General features: G+C 41.5%; 1 protein-coding gene across 24 annotated transcripts in view; it reads right to left on the bottom strand.

The window, feature by feature from the left end:
• The window catches only part of camk2d1 (calcium/calmodulin-dependent protein kinase (CaM kinase) II delta 1), a 77,970-nt gene extending 58,436 nt beyond the window's left edge, over positions 1–19,534 (bottom strand). For 18 of the 24 annotated variants that reach the window (XM_074623577.1, XM_074623582.1, XM_074623585.1 and 15 more), the window contains exons 1-2: positions 19,212–19,533; positions 17,219–17,313 (exon numbers count right to left, since the gene is read on the bottom strand). In XM_074623577.1, coding sequence (XP_074479678.1) covers positions 17,219–17,313; positions 19,212–19,273 — 157 coding nt within the window. In that variant the 5' untranslated portion in view covers positions 19,274–19,533. Of the gene's footprint in view, positions 1–17,218; positions 17,314–19,211 lie in introns of all 24 variants that reach the window. The other 6 variants (XM_074623572.1, XM_074623575.1, XM_074623571.1 and 3 more) reach the window with 1 other exon arrangement.
• Between the last annotated feature and the right edge of the window lie 346 nt (positions 19,535–19,880).

The raw sequence follows: 19,880 nt of genomic DNA, 5'->3' as shown, positions 1-19,880 counted from the left end.
GCGAAAGACTGCGATATTGCACTCAGGGATTTTGAGATAGTTGAAAGAGAGTATCAGTTCAATTTGTTCAATAATAGAATGTTGGAAATATATATATATTTTTTAAGTCAACAAGCAATTTGTTGTATTTAAGCAGTATACTGAAGGACACTTCTGCCATAGGAGCTGCATTTCAGACATCTCACACACAATGAACCATATATTACAGCTTTGTTGGGCTCTGCAAAGGTATTAACGTAAGATACACTTAAGGAGCAGTGCTTGGCATTGCACTCATATAATACTTTCAACAGAACTCAGTGGGCAGATTTAAAAAAAATAAAAAAGGATCAAACTAAATTGATGCTGCAGATCTATTGTTTTTATTGCATGCATTCTTTTTCCTTGTCAAAATCCGACACCTACATTATCTATTATATTACACCACAATGCAACTCGACTACAGGTGTGTTATGCTAGAAGCAGCTGACGTAGCCTGGAGCCTCTGGCCTGCAGCAGAAATGAGCTTCTACAGAGGTCTGGTAACATCACTTCTTTCTAACTCCACACCTCCAGATTATTATTTTGTTTTTATTTTATCACGCGTGGTTGTCCGGCAGATTAAATTATCAACGACCAAATTTTTCTGTCGGGAAATATGCCAAATAAATTAATTAATAGCATTAAATAGCCTGATATTGTAAGATATGTTGCCAAGACAACTTCAATATAAACTAGTACAACAGTTTAAATGCCTCCGCTCCGCTGTGCTTCTAATCCAATAACACACTCTTTGTCAAATTCAGTGAATATCTCCTCACAGTCCGCTGGCTCTCTGTTCTGTGTGTGTGTGCGCTGAAAAAAAAAAAAGAGCCAGTGTTCATACACAACCAGCAGACTGTGTAAATGTGAAACAAACAAAGTGGCTCGGATCAAGCCACTACAATGATGATATAAAATAATGATTCCATCATTGTTTCTTCAATAAAGTTTGACTTTTGGACTGAGACAATTACAGAGGCCATATTAGCCGTTAAAAAAAAACAAATGGTTGGGTGGCACTTCGGATTTTAACATCACATCCTTTGTGTTTGAAAGAAAATATTTGATCAAATTGCCATTAATTGGTATTGAGGTGTAACCAAACACACATTACTCCATTTACGAGCTGCAGGATCAACCAATAGTCCCCATGTTGAAATAATGAGAGGCCTTCACTCCCACTCAAACACATCTCACACTATTAGAAAAGAAAGGGAGAGTGTGAGACCATACTATGGCCTGTTCAGGCTACTTTATCAGTAGTTCATCATTAGCCAGCAACTTGGAAAGACATCGAATAATGGAAATCACACAGAGATACGTTTGACTAGTACATATGATGTTAAGTTAAACAAGCCTTTTGCTTTAATTTGGTTCTACCAGACTACTTTTAAAGTTTAATTTCAGTACTAAACTTGTCATGCTCGAGTACTGTCAAGTGACAAGTAGGTCTTAATAAGCTCGTATTCACCGCTGTCTGCCGTGTCTCTGAAGCTCTTCTCTGATCTCATTTGTTTAACATAGTGTCACCTGTGGCACCAATTTGCATTTGACTGCAAAACGTAGAAAAAAGGAGACAATTAAAGCTGTCAAACAAATGTTCTGACCTGTTGTCATGCACCGAGAAACCCGTCACACCAGAGAACACGGACACACATGCATATTTGTCCCTCTCCTGCAGCTCATTGAGTCAATTTATAGAAGTGAGTCACCCTCAAGTGGAGGCGTTTAATGTCGACAGCGGTGTGCCACCACAACCTCAATTATCTTTCCCTGCAGCTGCTGTGATCATTCCCGGCCTCACATCTGACGGAGATCTAATCAGGCTGGGTTTCACTCGAGAAAACGACCACCGACGGTGGCTTATCTTTGAATGATAAAGCTTTTGCTGTTGATGTTTCCTGGAGTAATGCGCCAACTGTTATTGGTATGAAATTAATGGTGAATGAAACGATAGTCAAGCGGCGTTTACTGCGATCCTAAAAGGCTTAGTATATAAAAAGCAACAGCTATTGAGGCCAAGCATCCCAAGCATTGACACTGTTTATAGCAGAGATGTTATTTCACAGCTTTGTGTAACTTTTCATTATGCTCCTGATGCTCCTGTTGCTTTTGATGGTTCTGAAGATTACCTTTCCAGATAATCCTGTGGTGGGAGGTATGTTAAGAGTGTTTTTTACATCCCCCGATCGGCTCTGAAGTCCATCCTGGATGCACCGATTTCAAATCGTTAATATTAAACATGCTCAATATTTACGATGGGATATCCTGTTGTGTGTGGGGAACCCAGAGGACAGCCGATGATGCTGGGAAAGAACGATAGCCAATAGGGAACCAAGCTGACTGAAGCAGATGGACAACCACCGCGGGTGATGCATGAGCTAATGCAAAATGCAAAGCATAAAGTAGCAGTAAGACGGAGCTCAGAAATGTAGGACCGACTTGTTGATTTGTGGCAACAAGACAAGAAAAGATCTATTTCACACAGTAAAATACATAAAGTCAATAGTTTCGGCTGTTGTCTATGAACTGAACTGATTAAGAGACGAGATTGCCAAACATTTTCCTGGAAGAAAAATCGATGCACTAAAAGCAGAAATGTCAGTTGAATCCCTGAATTTCACTGGAACTGCTGCGTGAGGCTGCTTTTTCGGCACCACCGAGCAAAGCGACCATCCGTTTGGGGGAGATTTCCACTGGTCTCCAAGCCCAGTCCAGCCACAATATGTTTTAGACGGAAATAAAAAAGAAAGCCAAGAATGTTCTGGAGCCAAAGACTGGAAGCAAACGTCAGAGGTGCAGCCCGAAAGAGAAAAGAGAGAGAGAGAGAAATAAGGTTGGATGAAAGAGGGAGTAGGTTGTTTAAACCATGCCTCTGTAAATGAGGTGAAAGTGATTGGTGAGTGATGTGTGAATGAGAGAGATGGTTGGAATGTAACTGACATCAAGTTAATAGCTGTTTTGGCAGCGAATATAAAATCGAGTCAGTCAATAATTTAAGAGTTCTCGATCTGGTCATGCAGAACAAGCCGAGGCACGTAAAATAAGATACAATAAGATAATCCTTTATTGAGCCTCAGAGGGGAAGTAAGTACATATAAATAGAGAAGTTAAAATATGAACTACACAAGAGCAATTGAAGACAAAGTTACGAGGTATAGTGTTTAGAAAACTCTAAACTCACGATTAGAAATGTTGACTTCATGTTTTATCTGGCTCAAATTGGCAGAACACCAGCTCTATTATAAGGGTTTACACAGACTTCTACCCTCGAGAGTGTTCCCACAGCAACATGTTCACCTCACAACCAAACATAACATTAACATCTGTGTTGTGAAAAAGGAAAACATTCAATGTCATTCTTACGCTATCAGCTGTCGAAGTTACAGATATGTCAAAAATGCACCTCCATTGTTAGGTGGCTATTTCTAAATCTACCAAAGTTAATGAGTGACCAGCCCAGATCATTTTCAATCAATTCTAAAGACAGGAATTAGATAAGACTGACACATTCGACTTCTGTAAATATTCATGTTAAGAGACCGACGTGCACTTAAAAAAGGGAACTCAGTAAGACTAGGCTAGATGTCAACCAATTCAACTGTTATCAGGCCATTACATAGGTGTTATCAGTCGCTATAAGCACCAGAGATGTGGGTCATTAGAGGCCTACTATGTTGTAAAAGTGAAAGTGAAACTAAAAAGTAACACGTTCTAACGTTGTAAAACTGAATGAAACGTCACTTTTTGAACATAAGAAAAAGGCTTCTTTAGGTTTAGGTAGTAAAACTACAACTTCTTCAGGTTTAGACAACACTTTGCCAATTATCAACCTGAATGTTAACCATAAAATGACATTAAAAAAAAATGATTTTGACAATTTCTTTTCGTTAGATTCGAGCTCTGGTGTTGCGCTGGACTTCCAGGTTTTGATGAGGAAACCAGAACACCGTCATGACAGCATCACTCGCTGATCTTCCCCCGGATATAAACAGCGGAGGAATGCCGACAGGGTTTTAGGTTCCACTTTTTCTGGGATGACAAATCCACTGTCTGCCCCGATGCACCACCTAAGCCTCTTTCCAAGCCAGTAAAAAAAAAAAAAAGCTCTTGCTCTTGCTGCCCTTAAAAACATGACTCAGATCATCTCTAGTGAATGATGCAATCCCTGATTTCATCTATTGAGTACGACAGAGAGAAAACATACAGAGCCGAGAGACAGAACAAGAGCTTTGACAAGAGTGTCCCTGGAGGGATCACCACCCTTGGCATGGTTCTGGCAGCTTTTCAACCTCTGCTGTTGGTGCACAATATGTGGGTTGTCCAAACATTAGGAAAGCCGTGTTACATACACAGTCCCGAGAGTGTCCCTCTGAGTTATGAGTCAACTCCAGCAAACTGCATTAGTGATATAGTAATCATTAATTACTACAGGGGAAACCCCAGGGCGGTGCTGGGTTCTCATAAAGAAGAAAAAGCTCCGTGGCCATTTTTTACTGTCTGCCTCAAGAAGTTTAACATTATTAACACAGTGACTGTTAATGGTCTACATAAATCATGTTGTTAGTGTTGCACAGTGCAATTATCACATTTATTGCACTGGTGGGGATGTGTTTTTTAAGGTTCCACAAAGATGATGCAATACGATCCACGAAGGCCAGTTTAACTAACACAGCTACGACTTGTAAAAGGTCATATTCTACATTGTTATTATCAACCAATCCTATGAAGAAGACCCTGTGTTTCCCATTTGTTACCTGGACTGTGGCGACTGTCGCTCTAGTTCTGGGAGCTCATCTCCCACAGGTCATCAACACACTCACACCTATCCTAATAATCTCTACAGGGAACAAGGGATGAACACAAAGATCCAAAGTTCAGAGATCAATGCCATGAAGAATAATGGCGTGCCCTCTTCCATTCACAGCAGCGGGGCAGAGGACAGAGATAAGAAGGAAAGGCTTGCGTTTCCAAAGAGCCACAAAGCTTCAGAGGGACAGACCTTGTGCTCTCACAGAGTCAGTGGAGTGGTTTATTAAGGCGGAGGAGAGCACCCGGTCTCTGTCTGACGGACAAAGAAGCCCTAATTAAAGCAGGCAGCCTGTCCCTCAAGTGGCTGCCCTACTTGGCTAAATGAGGATTTAGAATAAAGCCCAGAGGGAATACTCCAGTTTATCCCTATGTTTCAAGGAGAGACGGGGAGAGGCAGCACCTGAGTGACTGATGACACCAATGAAGTTGGGTGGGGCCTCAGGCTTACCTACTGTGACTATGACAGATGATACAAAAAGGCAAATAGACTAAGCAGGACAAGAAACGCATAAACTAGGGATGCACCGATACCAGTATCGGGTATCGGGTCCGAGTACTGTGCTCATGTACTCCTACTCGCAAAATGGCACCGATACCACTTTACGGCAGCGTGACGTTAACCTCTCGTCACCATCTTTCGGGTCCTATCGCACGCACTCATGCTTCACCTCCCCGACGGTGAAGCATGGCAGAATTACATTATGATGCCTTCAAGCTCTATTCAGTAAAAATAGTATTGGGCGAAGGTTAATTATAACGTTATGATGTGTTCAAATGTTATTTTGTAAAATTTTGTTTTTGGTGAGAAACCTGAGGCGGATCATCAGGGATCAATAATAAATCCCCAAGTATAAGTAAACGTATAAATGCTGTTTCAGCGGCTTCACACACAGTAGTAGACGCCCAACAATCAATTAAAAGTTTAATTTATAAAATGGCCATTATTAGGGAAAAATGCCCAGCACAATTACCCAATTTGACTCAATTATGTTCAACTAACAGTACACAGCCTAAACATATTCAAATTACAAAACTATAAAGCGGAGAAAAGTAGTAAATCCTCACATTTGAGAGGCCAGAATATGTGGCTTTTTTTTTTTAAATAAATGACAATAAATTATTAAAGTTGTTGACATAAATTTTCTGTCTATCACCTCACCATCATTTCTGGCATATTTGAACAATAATAGCACACTACTTTTCAATTCTACAATATCGCCATCAGCTTTCAAACATCTACTTGCTCTCAAGCTGATTTTAGCCAACAGAAACAAAAAGTGGCCCCCTTTTCTTCTTCGAGGTCGGTTCATCAAACAAAGCTCGGCTTCAGAGAGACTGAGATTGTAATCCGCAGAAATCCATTCGGTGTTATTATTCCACAAGAGAAGAGACAATGCAGCTCATCAGAACTGATGAGAAGCCTCCTGCGGCCTTTGATTGATTGGCTGATAGCAGACAAATCAGCTTAGCACTCCCCCCGATGCATCTTATCATCAGTCAATACCTGCCATCTGCTGCTGCCAACTCAGCATTACAAAAGGACTTTGAAGAATTCAATAAAGGCCTGCACGATGTCGAATAAAGAAAATCTGTGATGTGGGATAACATTGTTCAATATTGCAATGACAATATGACTTGCGATAATAACATCTCACAGGAAACATGATAATACAATTCATAATATTCCCGACATCGAAATACTGAGTGATGCTTAAAAAAAAATGAAGAACACAGACATCAGTCAGTATCAGTCCTTCCTCAAAGCGAAGTCTTCAGAGGAATGTAAGTCTTTATTAAACTAACAAAGACCAGGAGTTAGTCTATCAGAGCAACTGATCTCACTCATGTATACAGCAGATTTATACACAGTTTCATAGGGGACTTGAATGCCACGCACCAATTATAGCAGACCCTGAGCGTACACCTCCTGATCCTCCAGTGCCACATCTCCCAAGCCTGTATTTACTCAATGAGCTCAGGGTGGTTAGACAGTCCCATGTCTGTATTTACTCACAGTCATCATCGGAAATAACAAGCCCTGGTTCATATGAGGTTGATCATTCTTACTACATTAAAATTAATATCTGGTAAGCTGAGGTAATTTAACATAGATTTTCTACCACATAATGTTACGTTTACATGAATTTTAAGATACGTGGCAAACTAAGCTAAACAGTCATGTCCACAGGGGTGTTTTTATCGCGAGGGATCGCCTCGCTTCCCAGCATTGGACGCTTGATGGGCTGCCACTAGACACCTGATTGGACGAACGCTTTTCCTCGTGGGCTGCTGCTCCTGCAGCTTTCAAACCGGAACCAAAATTGTGGCTCGTTCGGAAACTTTTCTCTCGAAATAGTTCACTGAAATGTGTTCCTGAAAACATTTGATGAGAAATCAGCCATGCGGTTGCTGAATCTGTCTTTATTTTGCATCGACAACGGTTAGTTTTAAAGTTTCTAGGGAGTTTCCAGAGGCTGCGAGACACGTCGGCGCCCCTGACTTGCATAAAGTAGCCTAGACCTCAACTTTATGCAAATGAGGAGCGGCTACCAGAACGCACCGTCTCGCCCCGCTGCCACGCTACCAGAATGCATTGCACGGCTGCTTACATAGACAATGAATTAGCTTGTGTAGCCGAGGGTTACGTTGGTCCTATGCTTTATGATAATAACATGGAGGCTCCGTAGTCTAAACCAAGACGGCAAGACCTTGTCAACAACAGCGCATCACCGCTTCACTCCTTTTGTGATTCGGTGGATGAAGAGCAGATTCAAATATCTGCTTTTCTATATGTTTACATCATATTTATGCTTGTTGAACAGGTGTATAAAGTATTGGCTTTGAATGTCTGTGTGAGTGGAGAACTCCTTCACAGCCCCGACACTGAGCAGAGAGGGGATGCAGCGTGATAATAAATACTAACGTTACGATCTAAATAATAAGATCCCGTTTCCTTGAGTCACTTTTTATGATGGAAGCCATTCTACAGCAGGTGTTTATCTTATCATACATATTTCATGATGTTGATCCCCCACCCCTTTCTTTCACTTATTCATCTCCTCTTCGGCTTGAACACTAGAGCCAGAGCTGAAGTGGAAATAACATGAATTACTATTTAAAAAAAAAAAAAACAGCGAGGCTGGAATGAGAAGTCCTTCTCTTGCCAGTTGATTGATGGGGAAATTAGGGAGGTTGAGATGAAAATACCTTTTTGCCAAGGACCGGGGAGTCCTCCACTCCCACTGACAGTTGCTCTATAACATGGCAGCCTGATTTCTGTTTTTCATGCTCCCTCGCGTCGTTCTAATGAGATATTTTTAGCCTGCCGCGAGCAGCTGTGCATCACTTAAGAGAAGAGGGAGTCTGGGGTGAATTATTACAAATAGGTCTATACACACTTCTGTTATTGCACTACCGTTACGCTTCACGGTTGGTCCCCTCGTTGGATGGATTGATATATGGACACAAAACCCAGTTCAAACAGTAAAAGAAAGTAAAGAGCCTTCTGTCTCAGTTGGTTCAATAATTGGAGGTTAAACACAGCGAGGATTTATGCTCATGGAAAAAACTAAATGCAAGAAGATGAGACGAAACTCCATCTGTTTTCCCCCCGGTGAAACGCTCTCAGAGCAGACTCAAAACAAGAGGCTCTTAGCAGTGTCGGAATTTTCAGTGAACATGAATGTTGACATCAACAACAGAATAGTAGTAAGTCTGGGTTTCAAATTGTTCAGTACTAGAGTCAATACGATATCAGAGTTTCGATATTGATACCAAAACAACTTTTTTTAGTACTAACACCAAAGTTGTCAAATGTTAAATGTTGTCCTGACACAAGCTGACGTACAAGAACTTTGCCTGAATAAATTACTTCCTAAAATTGTCAAAATTATGATTTTGGTATTTGACAGTTACAGTACTTGGTCTGTACCCAAAAAAGTAATGCTGTTGGATAGTAAGGCTGGGCGGTATGGAGAAGATCAAATATCACGATCGATATTGCAACGATATTGTGGGGTTGACCATTGGAGCTTTTACAGAATATTTGCACAATAAAATTTTTTGATAAATAATCATCAGTAATGTGGATTATAATGACTAAGTGGGTAAGGACAAGTACTAGAACAGCTAGAACGGTCTGGTAAGTTCAGAAAATAACATCACGTTACTGTAATGCATCCTTTAAAACCAGGAAAAGACAACACTTATACACGCCATTTCACCATATTTCGATATCCAAAATCTAGGATGACATCTAGTCTCATATCACGATATCGATATTATATCGATATATTGCCCAGCCCTATTGGATAGGCTGAGTTAAAGCAGTAAATGTGTACTTCTGTTTGTAGCTTCTACTCTACGTTGTAGAGGAACGCTCTACAAATATTCACAATAAAAGACAAGTCAATGGGGACAGGGTCTTGACTCCGGTCCCAAACAAACTGAAACATGATACAGCATGTATATGCCGTTGCGTTATTGTGCATGTGTGACTGTCGGGAAGCATCGATACAGAGGAATCGACAGTCACGGATGCATGAGATGCCAAGGAATCGTACAACTATGAACCGGTTCTGTATTCCCATCCCTAGCGTTTTCCTTTCCTGCCAAAGTGGCAGGCGGCCTGGCAACAATTTACCCGCATTTTGGCGGGTGGTGGGTGCTAATATCCTTCAGAAACACCGGCAGAAACAACACGAGTACACTAGATGTGGCATGACCCACAAATGTAGAAGTTCCATTTGTAAACTTTTAATTAATGTCATCTTGTTCTTTTTAACTTGAATCTGTTTGGATGGACACCTCCATTTTTTGCACTATTTCACCCAAGGAGGAGGAACGCTCAGCAGAAAATGTCATGGCGGGATTTTCTTAATGGATGAATGATGCTGAAATGGTGTAAAACATTAAGTGCAGTCAGCTTTCAGTGTTTCGATGGAAGCAATTAGGGTCGGAGGACACACTTTAGGCTTGAGAGACAGGCTATTTAAATGGCGATGGAGACACAAGGACATTCTCTGGAGGGGGTTTTCTGAGTCATCACTTTATGCTTGTGTCGACAGGGCTGCATGAAACAGCTCGCTGGTCATCTAAGTCATAGGCCATGTGGGTCAGCCAGAACCTGAGGGATGAGCTGCGGATACAATGACACGACACACTCAAATACCATTTAGACTGTAGCTTTGTGTTAGGTCTCTTTTTTCCCTTTATGACACACACACACACAATATATCTCCCTTGATCCATCTCTTTCATGTCTGGTCTTAGCAGGGTGCAGTGTAAATGGCATGCTGAGCCCCTGACATTAGCTGCTAAGCCAACCGCTGGCACTGCACATACACCGACCAGTGGTGTGCGCTCTAATGGAGCACTTTATTTAGACACTCTCTACACACGTGTGTGTACAAGGGAGTGTGGCAGGAAGGATTTAGGCACCGCTGACCCAGTCTCAATATAAACCACAGAGGGATCGGGTCATCACCTCTGGTGCTGGGCTTGAAGCCGACGTAAAAAATGAGTTTGCTCCCGCATGTTAAAGGTCACATATTATGCTCATTTCCAGGTTCATAGATGTATTTTAATGTTGCACTAGAACATGTTTACATGCTGCAATGTTCAAAAAACCCTTTATTCTTCTCATACTGCAGCCTGAGTCTGCCTGCCTCAGAGCCTAATTCAGCCTCTGTCTGAAAACCACTGATTCACAGCCTGTCTCCTCCCACTCTGATTGACAGAAAACGCTGACCAATCAGAGCAAACTTCCTCAACAACAACAGCGTCACCCTCCCCCTCCCTCCCGGAGAAGCTCTGGAGAGAGGAGTGGAGAGATAGCAGCTAGAATAGAGCTTATAAACCACTTTAAAGTTTATAAACCAGAAACTTCACCCAACGCACGTTACCGGAGGAATCTGATCAGAAATCGGCGACACATGATGAACATCTGCGGTCCAGATTCCAGGTTTTCCTGACGGTTTCTCTCAGGTAAATAATACTATTTATATCTCTGTTAGTTAACTCAGTGTTTACCTCATGCATCAACTCTGTAAACCGTGAACATACACTCTGTTTTACGTCTGTCTTTACAGATCCATCTGTGAGAAATGACCGACAGAATCATCCCAGAGGAGAGCAGACAGCTGAAAGCAGATGGGAGATACAGAGCTAACCCGTTAGCATGTAGCTACATGCTAACGGGTTAGCTACATGCTACCGCTATGACACGGTGTGTAAACACAGCGACCATCAGGGTGGAAAATAGAAGATGTGAAACAGTAGTCAGTTCATTATTTCTGCTAAAAGATAAATGTATGGAAGATCAGAGTAATGGTATATTATTTACAGTAGTAGCTGTCTCTGTGTTACCATGACTACAGACCACCGGAGCTTAGCTTACCATAGTTTACCAGAGCTGAAAGACTTTCTCCTGTACCATGTTAACATAACTAACTAACAGGTGAGATGATTACAAATGCTGTGAATAATTAATATTGTCATCTGTCAACTCAAATAAAGTTTGACTGTGAAACAGAAATGTGTTGTGTTGCTTACAAGTCACTATTTACTACCTGTACTCTGCTACATGCATGACATCAAATATATATAATATATAAATATCATCTGTTTAAACAGTGTAATTACATAAAGCCTTTGTGAAAGAACATGTTATATTTAGATGATGGGAGTACATGAAGCCTGTTCTGCTGGTTCTTGCAGACTTTGCTCAAGTTAGGTTGAGGAGGAGAGACAGTGACGCGCTGTGGGGCGGGGTCAGCTACTGAAGGTTCTCTCTGGTTCGACCAGGAAACCCTTACATGGCTTGCATTTCTGCCTAATGACGTCAGAAGAGAAGGAAAAAAGCGAATTTTTTTTCTGCACCCACAAACGGAGGAGGAGAAAAAGAGAGAGGATGGTCTTTTATGATACTATGGTGGCCTGTAGACACACTGGGGACAGATATTGATGTTTAAAAGACATGGAAAAGTGCATTTTGCATAATAGGTGACCTTTAAACTACACTTTGTATGTATGCGTGTGTGTGTGTGTGTGTGTGTGTATGTATGCGTGTGTGTGTGTGTGTGTGTGTGTGTGTGATTTAGGAACAACTTACAGGGCTCATTGCTGTTAAATGAGGCAAGACAAAAAAAAAATTGCATTATTGTTCATTGTTTAGCTAAATGTGCCTGAGTCGAGTGATTCATAGACCGCTGACAGCATCACGCACTTGCATAATTAACAGCACAAAGACTGTAATATACTTCAACGCCTATATTACCCCACGGACTATTTTTAGCTCCCCATCTCTTTTGTTTCCATGGGAATGAAGAGTTCACGGCGAGCGGCTGGGGGGCCTCGGGTATTTTCCAGAAGCAAAAAGGACAGAAAAGGCTTTCGCTCCTGAACCATAGCTAGCTTTTCCACAGCCTGGTGGGTTTGTCAAGTGATCATTTCCACTCCGCTGGGTCCAAGCATCACTAGGTCTGTGTTTAACCACTGCCCTAGTTTTCCCCCCTCATACAACAAGCCTGTGCTGTCAGTTGAAGACAGGCTTCCAGTTCAGTACATCTGGATTATGTTTTAGTTACACATTCTGTGCTTGTCTCAGTAATAGGGCTTTTATTTTGAAGGGAGGGGGTTTTAGGATAAGTGATACACATGAAGTTTGTACAGATTTGTATTGTTTAACTTAATTTTTTTTAAGGTAAACAATAAAAAAGCAGGTAGATAAGACCTTGTCAAAGAACACTCAAAAGAGTAAGAAAACCTGGCCTGCACTTTACGGCACAGGACAAGAGGAGAGCCTGGAGTACAAACAGAAGATATGCTATCATATTATTCGTCAGTGGCCAGCGGTGGAAAAAGCAAAAGGCGAATAGGAAAGAAATCATTGCCAACATGTTCATACTCTTCCAAAACAGCCAAGAAAAAAAGGGTTTCTGTCAAATGTAGTCTTTTTATAGTGACACTACAGAACTATTAATGTCATCCACTGCCACATCGGTTTACAGCAAGTACAATGAGGAGATATAAAGAATGTGAGAGTGATGTTTCAAAATGTTGGATACTTAAAACTAGGGCTGTCTTACACTTAGGCCAAATTTTCAAAAGGGGTCCCTTGACCTCTGACCTCAAGATATGTGAATGAAAATGAGTTCTATGGGTACCCACGAGTCTCCCCTTTACAGACATGCACACTTTATGATAATCACATGCAGTTTGGGGCAAGTCATAGTCAAGTCAGCACACTGACACACTGACAGCTGTTGTTGCCTGTTGGGCTGCAGATTACCATGTTATGATTTGAGCATATTTTGTATGCTAAATTAAGTACCTGTGAGGGTTTCTGGACAATATTTGTCATTGTTTTGTGTTGGTAATTGATTTCCAATAATAAATATATACATACATTTGCATAAAGCAGCATATTTGCCCACTCCCATGTTGATAAGAGTATTAAATACTGGACAAATGTCCCTTTAAGGTACATTTTGAACAGATGAAAAATGTGTGATTAATGTCCATTAACTGTGGACAATCATGTGATTAATCGCGATGAAATATTGTAATTGATCGGAAGCCCTACATAAAACATATCACACCTCTCAGTGCATCCGTGTTTAAAATTTAAATGCAATCTAAATTCAACATTCATCAAGTTATGATTCAAGATCAGAACATATTTCATCAAAAAGTAAGTGAACAAGACCAACCCAACTCAACCTGAGACCAATGCTATAGTTTTGCTGTATTTCATTCCTTAATGGTCATTAGCTCGCCAGGCTAAATAGGTAAAACAAGACCAACAAGTGATATGCGCAGCCCTGATATTGAAAGCCAAGACCTTTACCATTAGCTTGCCTAGCTGATACCACAAAAAGATTTAACAAAAGTAACACAGTGTGCAAACAAGGCCACTTCAACTTAAAAAAAAAAAAGAATCAATGACTTCAATCGTTAACAAAATGACACGCGAGCAACAACTATTGAATCGTGCTCGTTTCCTGAGAGAATCTGACATGTTTTACACTCAGGAAGGATCCAATCAGAGTGGAGGCTGCACCTTAAGGAGTCACACCAATGCTGCTCTCAATCCAAGCTGTGTCCTACCTACGTATCAACGGCCCACTTCCTGATTCCCCCGGTAGGGGAGGGCTGACCTTGCTCTCTGCTTTTCCTATCAAATATTCTGACTTCAAGTGATGGCACACACACTTTCTCACAGGATGCAACTATTCAATGCTAAATGTCTTTCATAAATATTGAAGAAATTGAAAAGATGTACGGCAAATATGTATTCTCATTTCTCACTGTCGAAGCAGATGAACCCACAAACAGATGAGGGTGTGATAAGGACTGTCCAAAAGTCTGCCTGATGTTGCTGCTTAAAAAGTCCAGCTGTTGCACAGCCGCGTCGGTATTCCTTGGAAGTTCACTGCACCAGAAAGCAGTGCGTTTTGGTGTGAAGCCAGAGTTTACAGCCACATAAAGCCTCTCCAAATAGATGGAGCTTCCTGTTTGAGATTTCTCATCACACAGCAGCAGCAACAGCAGCAGCAAAAGCAACAGCAGCGGCAGCGTTGGCAACAAGTCTGGGGTTTCCCCTCATTGAACGTGACCCTCAGTTCAGCCTGCCTGTAGTCACTAGAGTACACTACTGTATCTGTTCAGTGCTGTGTTTCCTCTTCTGAACTCCACTGCTGCCCCCGTAAACCAGATTATGGTGGTTTTCATGATTTGAGGCTAAAATGTGCTTTTGTTTTCCAACCAACAGATATAGCTATAAATCTTGTATGTGCTCAGTCTGTGACCCATCTGTTCCCCTGAATTTTGTCTTTCGGTGACGGTGATGTCACGATGCTTTTGACCATATAGTGGTTTGTCATCGTAACCAATGGTGAGCTGGGTTGTGGCCATGTGGTTATCAAATGGAAAGTATAGCGGCCACAGAGCAGGGAAGTCATGATACTGACACCAATAATGCAAAGTAGTTAGAATATACAAGCGCTGACTTCAACAATGATCCGGCCTCATTTTCATAGTTTTGACCATCGTTTCTAATAGTGATGGACAAATGTGTGGAATGATGTTATACTTTCATAGTTTAAAAGATATTGGAAAAAACATGTGTGAATATATTTATACTGTGTTATCAGAGTTGTAGTTACGATTAGAGATGTTCCGATGCTGTTTACTACTGACCATGTATGGATGTGATAGGATTACTATCTTTGTTGTATGGCCTGGCTCAGGTTAACCCCTTTGTAAAACATGAACAAATATAGAGAAGGAATGCTTGAATGTATTCTCTTAGCTGTCTCCACAGTGGACAGGCTGTGTGCTAATTTGTCCAGCAGGATGCAATATTCACACACACACACCCTACTAGGGTACTGCCACCCCCCGAAACGAAAGTTATGGTAGTTACGTTATGGTATCGGATCGGTGCATCGACTGGCGTACTCGCCGATAACGAATTTTGGGCAGTATCGGAAGCATTTCCAATACTGGTATCTGTATTGGATTCGGAACAACTCGATCAAATAATGCAACTTAAGGCAGATTTACGTTGTTTCCTGTTTCACATTTCAACATTTTCTAAACCCACAGGTCTGTAATGACAGATTGAACATATACCAAAGATGATTATGGCTGCAACTAATGACAGTTTCCCAGAGCCCAAGGTGACACTTTCACAAAACCCAAAGACTTGGACTCAATCTCAATTTGTACTCATCTCAGACTTGACTAAAATTGTGTTCACAACAACAGCCTTGACTCACCAGGTTCACTACTGAGACCTGAGAACACAGCGACATCGCTAGAACAAAGTCAAGACAGGGAAAGAATCACAATCGGACAAGTCATAAACAAGCCGACAGTTTAGCGAGATGATCGAAACAAAGTGAGCACACCTGAAATGCAGCTAATAATCCCTCTTTGCACTTTGGATGTGTCAGAACTACATTAAGTACTGCAGGTCAGAGTAGAACCATGAAGTTGGTCTGTAAACTGTGATGAATGTTTACAACGGACAGTGCGGCTCTGCCTTTGTTTTCTTTTTCAAATAGGTTCGTCCAAACTGAGGCTTTTTGTTTAAATGGACAATGATAATCTCACCAATTGGAACGAACGATGGGCAAAACTATGAAAGGAACACCTGAATTATAATAAACCAGGAATATCTTTGAATGTACCTGTGGATTAAAAGTCCCACTGGATAGACGCAAAAATAACAAAGTGCTAATTAGATCTCCTTTTTCTTGCTTCCTGAAAAAGGTTTCACCTCGTACAAACGGCGGAGCAACGATGTCGACGACCACTCTCATGGCGTCTTACACACACATACACACACCACCTCCTCTCGTCTTTCCTTTTCACTCTCCTTTTCCCCTTCAGGTGAGAGAGGCTCAGGCTCAGCGAAGGCACTCGGCCAAAGCAATCCGAGCATGGAATCAATCTCCTTTTCTATAAACATCTGCCCTCGTCTCTTTCATCGCTCATGTTCTCCCCCTCACCTCTGGAAACCACAAGCTTTCTCATTCAAGCTTACAATTTCTCACCACACTGGACGACCTGCTATGAATCAAATCTCGACTCATCTTGCTGTATGACTGAGCCATCGAGAGAAGAGGAATGGATATTCTCCTTTTAACTGTTTTGTACTCCCCCATTTTGCTTTTTTCTCCATGCAGCTGTGAGGAAACCCCCCTTGCTTTCCCATGAGACACGCTACATCTGTGTGCCTTTTCAAGCCCATCTCCTCTTGTTTGTGCATCACTGTCTTCCGCGGGGATCAATCAGCGATGCAACACCCAGTCGGCGGGGGCCGAGGCCCACGCCGCACAAAATAATGATGGAGAGAATAAAAATAAAAAGAATCCATGCCTCCACTTCCTGTGACAAAAAGGTCAACGGGAGGAGAGAACAAAAGAAGAGGTTTTTTTTTTATCAATTCTGCCACCACGTTGCCTTCGCTGGCATGTGCTTTCATGTGAAAGACTAGCGCTGTGAGTCATATAGCGCTCGTCACAAATCGGATGCTGTGGTTGATATCAGAGAATGAGTTACAATAGGAGCTGCTGGCCTCATTCATGTAGGGAGTCTCTTTGATGGACAGCGATGGAAAGCGTGAAAGTGAATTTAAAAGCTAGTACCATGTGAAACCTGACCGCCGTCCGCTCCCACAGACAGAAGTAGACAACGACAGTCGGTGAGAAAACACGTACAGTCAAAAATAAGAGGAAGTTGGTTTTGAGGGGGCTAAAAAAGGAATCTACAGTCCCAGAGTATAAGCTGCTGCAACAGCCTCATGTGTCTCGCCAACAGTTACCACAGCAACCTTGTCGTATGTCGACAGCCACTTTACAGGGCATCCTGTACTCACCCCTGGCAGACAACTTCTTGGTATTGATTATTTTGGCGGCGTATTCCTGTCCCGTGGAAATCTTCATGCACCGTCTCACCACAGAGAAAGCACCCCTAGGCAAGAGTTAAGGTCACAAGTCAGTCACTATATGGACAGAGTTTCAAAAAACATGCAGGTAGAGCGAGCCATACATTAACTCTTGGATTACAACAAGACACTACTCAAAGACTCTCGTAATCATTGTTTTAATGTACAGATCATCATCATCATCGCTCCTCTGGCTCCTTACATTTTATGACAGTTTTTTTATGTATCTGTTGCACTTCAACCTGCAGTAGGAGGAATGTTTTTGGCATCATTGGGCAAAGAAATTCCATAATAATCTTTCAGCATATTTTAATTCAAGTGTTCTGAGAGATAACTAGACTTCTGCCCCTCATCATGGCTCTGGTTTCAGACCGTGACGGCAGACTTCGGCCAATCACAGGTCATTTCAGAGTTCCTATTGGCTGTTCATTCAACGGAAGCAGCTGTCGATCACTCGCGAACTCCGATCAAACGGTCAAACTAGGCAGGGCTGATCAAATATGAATCAATATTCTGTTACTGTAATGCCTATTTCTCTCCTGAAAGGTTCTCAGAAACATCTTGTAGCTGTAAAATGAGACAGTTTGCTCACTCTGGTGGGCGGTGCTTGGTATTTCCTCAACTGATCTCAACATAGCTGCCGGGTCACAAATGTTCTTATTTTACAGCTAAACAGTACACTACAAGATGTTTCTGAAAACATTTGAGTGGAGAAATAGGCATTACAGTAACAGAATATTGATTCATATTTGATCAGCGCTGCTTAGTTTGACCGTTTGATCAGAGTTTGCGAGTGATTGACAGCTGCTCAGAGACGGAAAGGCTCCAGCTCGGCTCTGATTGGTTGTTTTCCTCCGGTCTGTGAAATCTTGCAGATGCCATTAGGAGCACCGGAGGACACATGATTTTTTTCAGATTACCTGACTGTTTAATAAAAATAATTTTTTTTTTTTTTTTTTTAAATCATATTTTCTCCATTTCTACCCACCGCAGCTTTAACTGGTCCTCTAACAACTTCATTATAAAAACAAACCAGCCTACATGATCTAACCTGAAGCCAGGTCTAAAAGGAGAGCCACACCTTTCCATCATTAAAGACTTTTTTTTTTGATTTTGCAGAAAACATATTGATATTGGAGGAGAAACAAAATTGCTCTAAGTTTGAACACCCTGTTGTGTGTGTGTGTGTGTGTGTATGTGTGGCACCACTGAGGAATTTCAACACTTCACATTTTGCAAAAGGGAGGAAACGTGCACAAATTACTGAGAAACACATTGAGGTTATTGTATACAGTACACGAGGTTGCCATCAGAGTGTCATTAAGGCGTGCTGAGAGCGTCACAGGTGACCTGAGCTGCTATAATGACACCAACACCAAATTCCATCCACATTTCTGCTTGTTTTAACTTGCCTGGCATGTCACCAGATGCACATGCCTGTTTGAGCACTTTTAAAGTTTACTAACTAATCATGATGTGCCACTTTTATATTCGGCATGCGTTGCAAAGCACTCGGTGGTGTTTTTTGTTTTTTTTAAATATAACTTTTTCCATTTGGTGCGCCAGGCATTATTATAAGACATACATAAAAACACGCTGATGGGCGTTAACGAGCAAGCGACAAAACGACTCAAAAAGTTGAGATAAACATGAGAGAGAGGAGGCCGAATTAAACATTAAGAGGTCATGATTCAATACGGAATCATTAATAATGTTAACACTGGTGATTTTAGTTGATAATCAAGGTTTAAGTAAAATCGAGAGAAATGTGAATGGAGTTTGGCGTGACGCGCTGCACACACGTACTAACTGAACATCAAGGTAGGAACAGGTAAAAGGCGGAAAGTTTCAATGCATCCAGCTCAGATAAGCTTTATTTTAACTTTTGGTATTAAAAACATGAATAAAAAAGAGGAGGACTTACTTGCCCAGCTCCTCGTACAGCTGGTACTCGTCGGTGAACCTGGTGCAGGTCGTTGAAGCCATGTTCAGGTGAGTTAAGTTGAGAAACTGAGTCGCTTTAATTCACTCCACAGATCCGCTCCTCCTCCGTTTCCAACAGGGCCACTTGTCGCCCTTTAGGAGGTAGAAAATAAAGAGTAAAAAGGAGGAATATAGTTGACAGAAGTGAGAGGTGAAAGCAGTAAAAGCTCGGTGTTTCTCCTGCTGAACAGATATCCCAGTTCTTCTCCTGGAGTTGACAGGACGTCGCTACCTGCTGTTGTGTCTCAGCACTGATTAGTTGACCTGCAGTCAAGAGAGACCATATAGAACACCTGGTATCCGGTGGTGGACTTTCAAAATAAAACCACCAATTAACACACATTTTAATTGTCTTGTTCTTTTGTAAATATTTGGGGATAGCCTGTATTTTAAGAGATTATTTGTTGAATATATTTTCAACACATTGTTTAGTCCTGTTTTCCAGTCATTCTAAACCCAATTTAGATTTGGGTTAGATTTTGGATTTAAAGGGACTGTTTGTAAGAATCAGAAATGCTTGTTAACAGCGACAACTGTGGCCTTTAAGTCAACGAAAGTCAGCGTTCTGTTGCTCGCGCTTGTGCTCGCTCTACATAGACATGAACGAGCA

Source organism: Sebastes fasciatus, chromosome 22 (genome assembly GCF_043250625.1).
Source record: "Sebastes fasciatus isolate fSebFas1 chromosome 22, fSebFas1.pri, whole genome shotgun sequence".
In the NCBI taxonomy this organism is placed as follows: domain Eukaryota; kingdom Metazoa; phylum Chordata; class Actinopteri; order Perciformes; family Sebastidae; genus Sebastes; species Sebastes fasciatus.
Note: the sequence above shows the minus strand (reverse complement) of the source record. Positions and strands in the feature narration are given on the sequence as shown.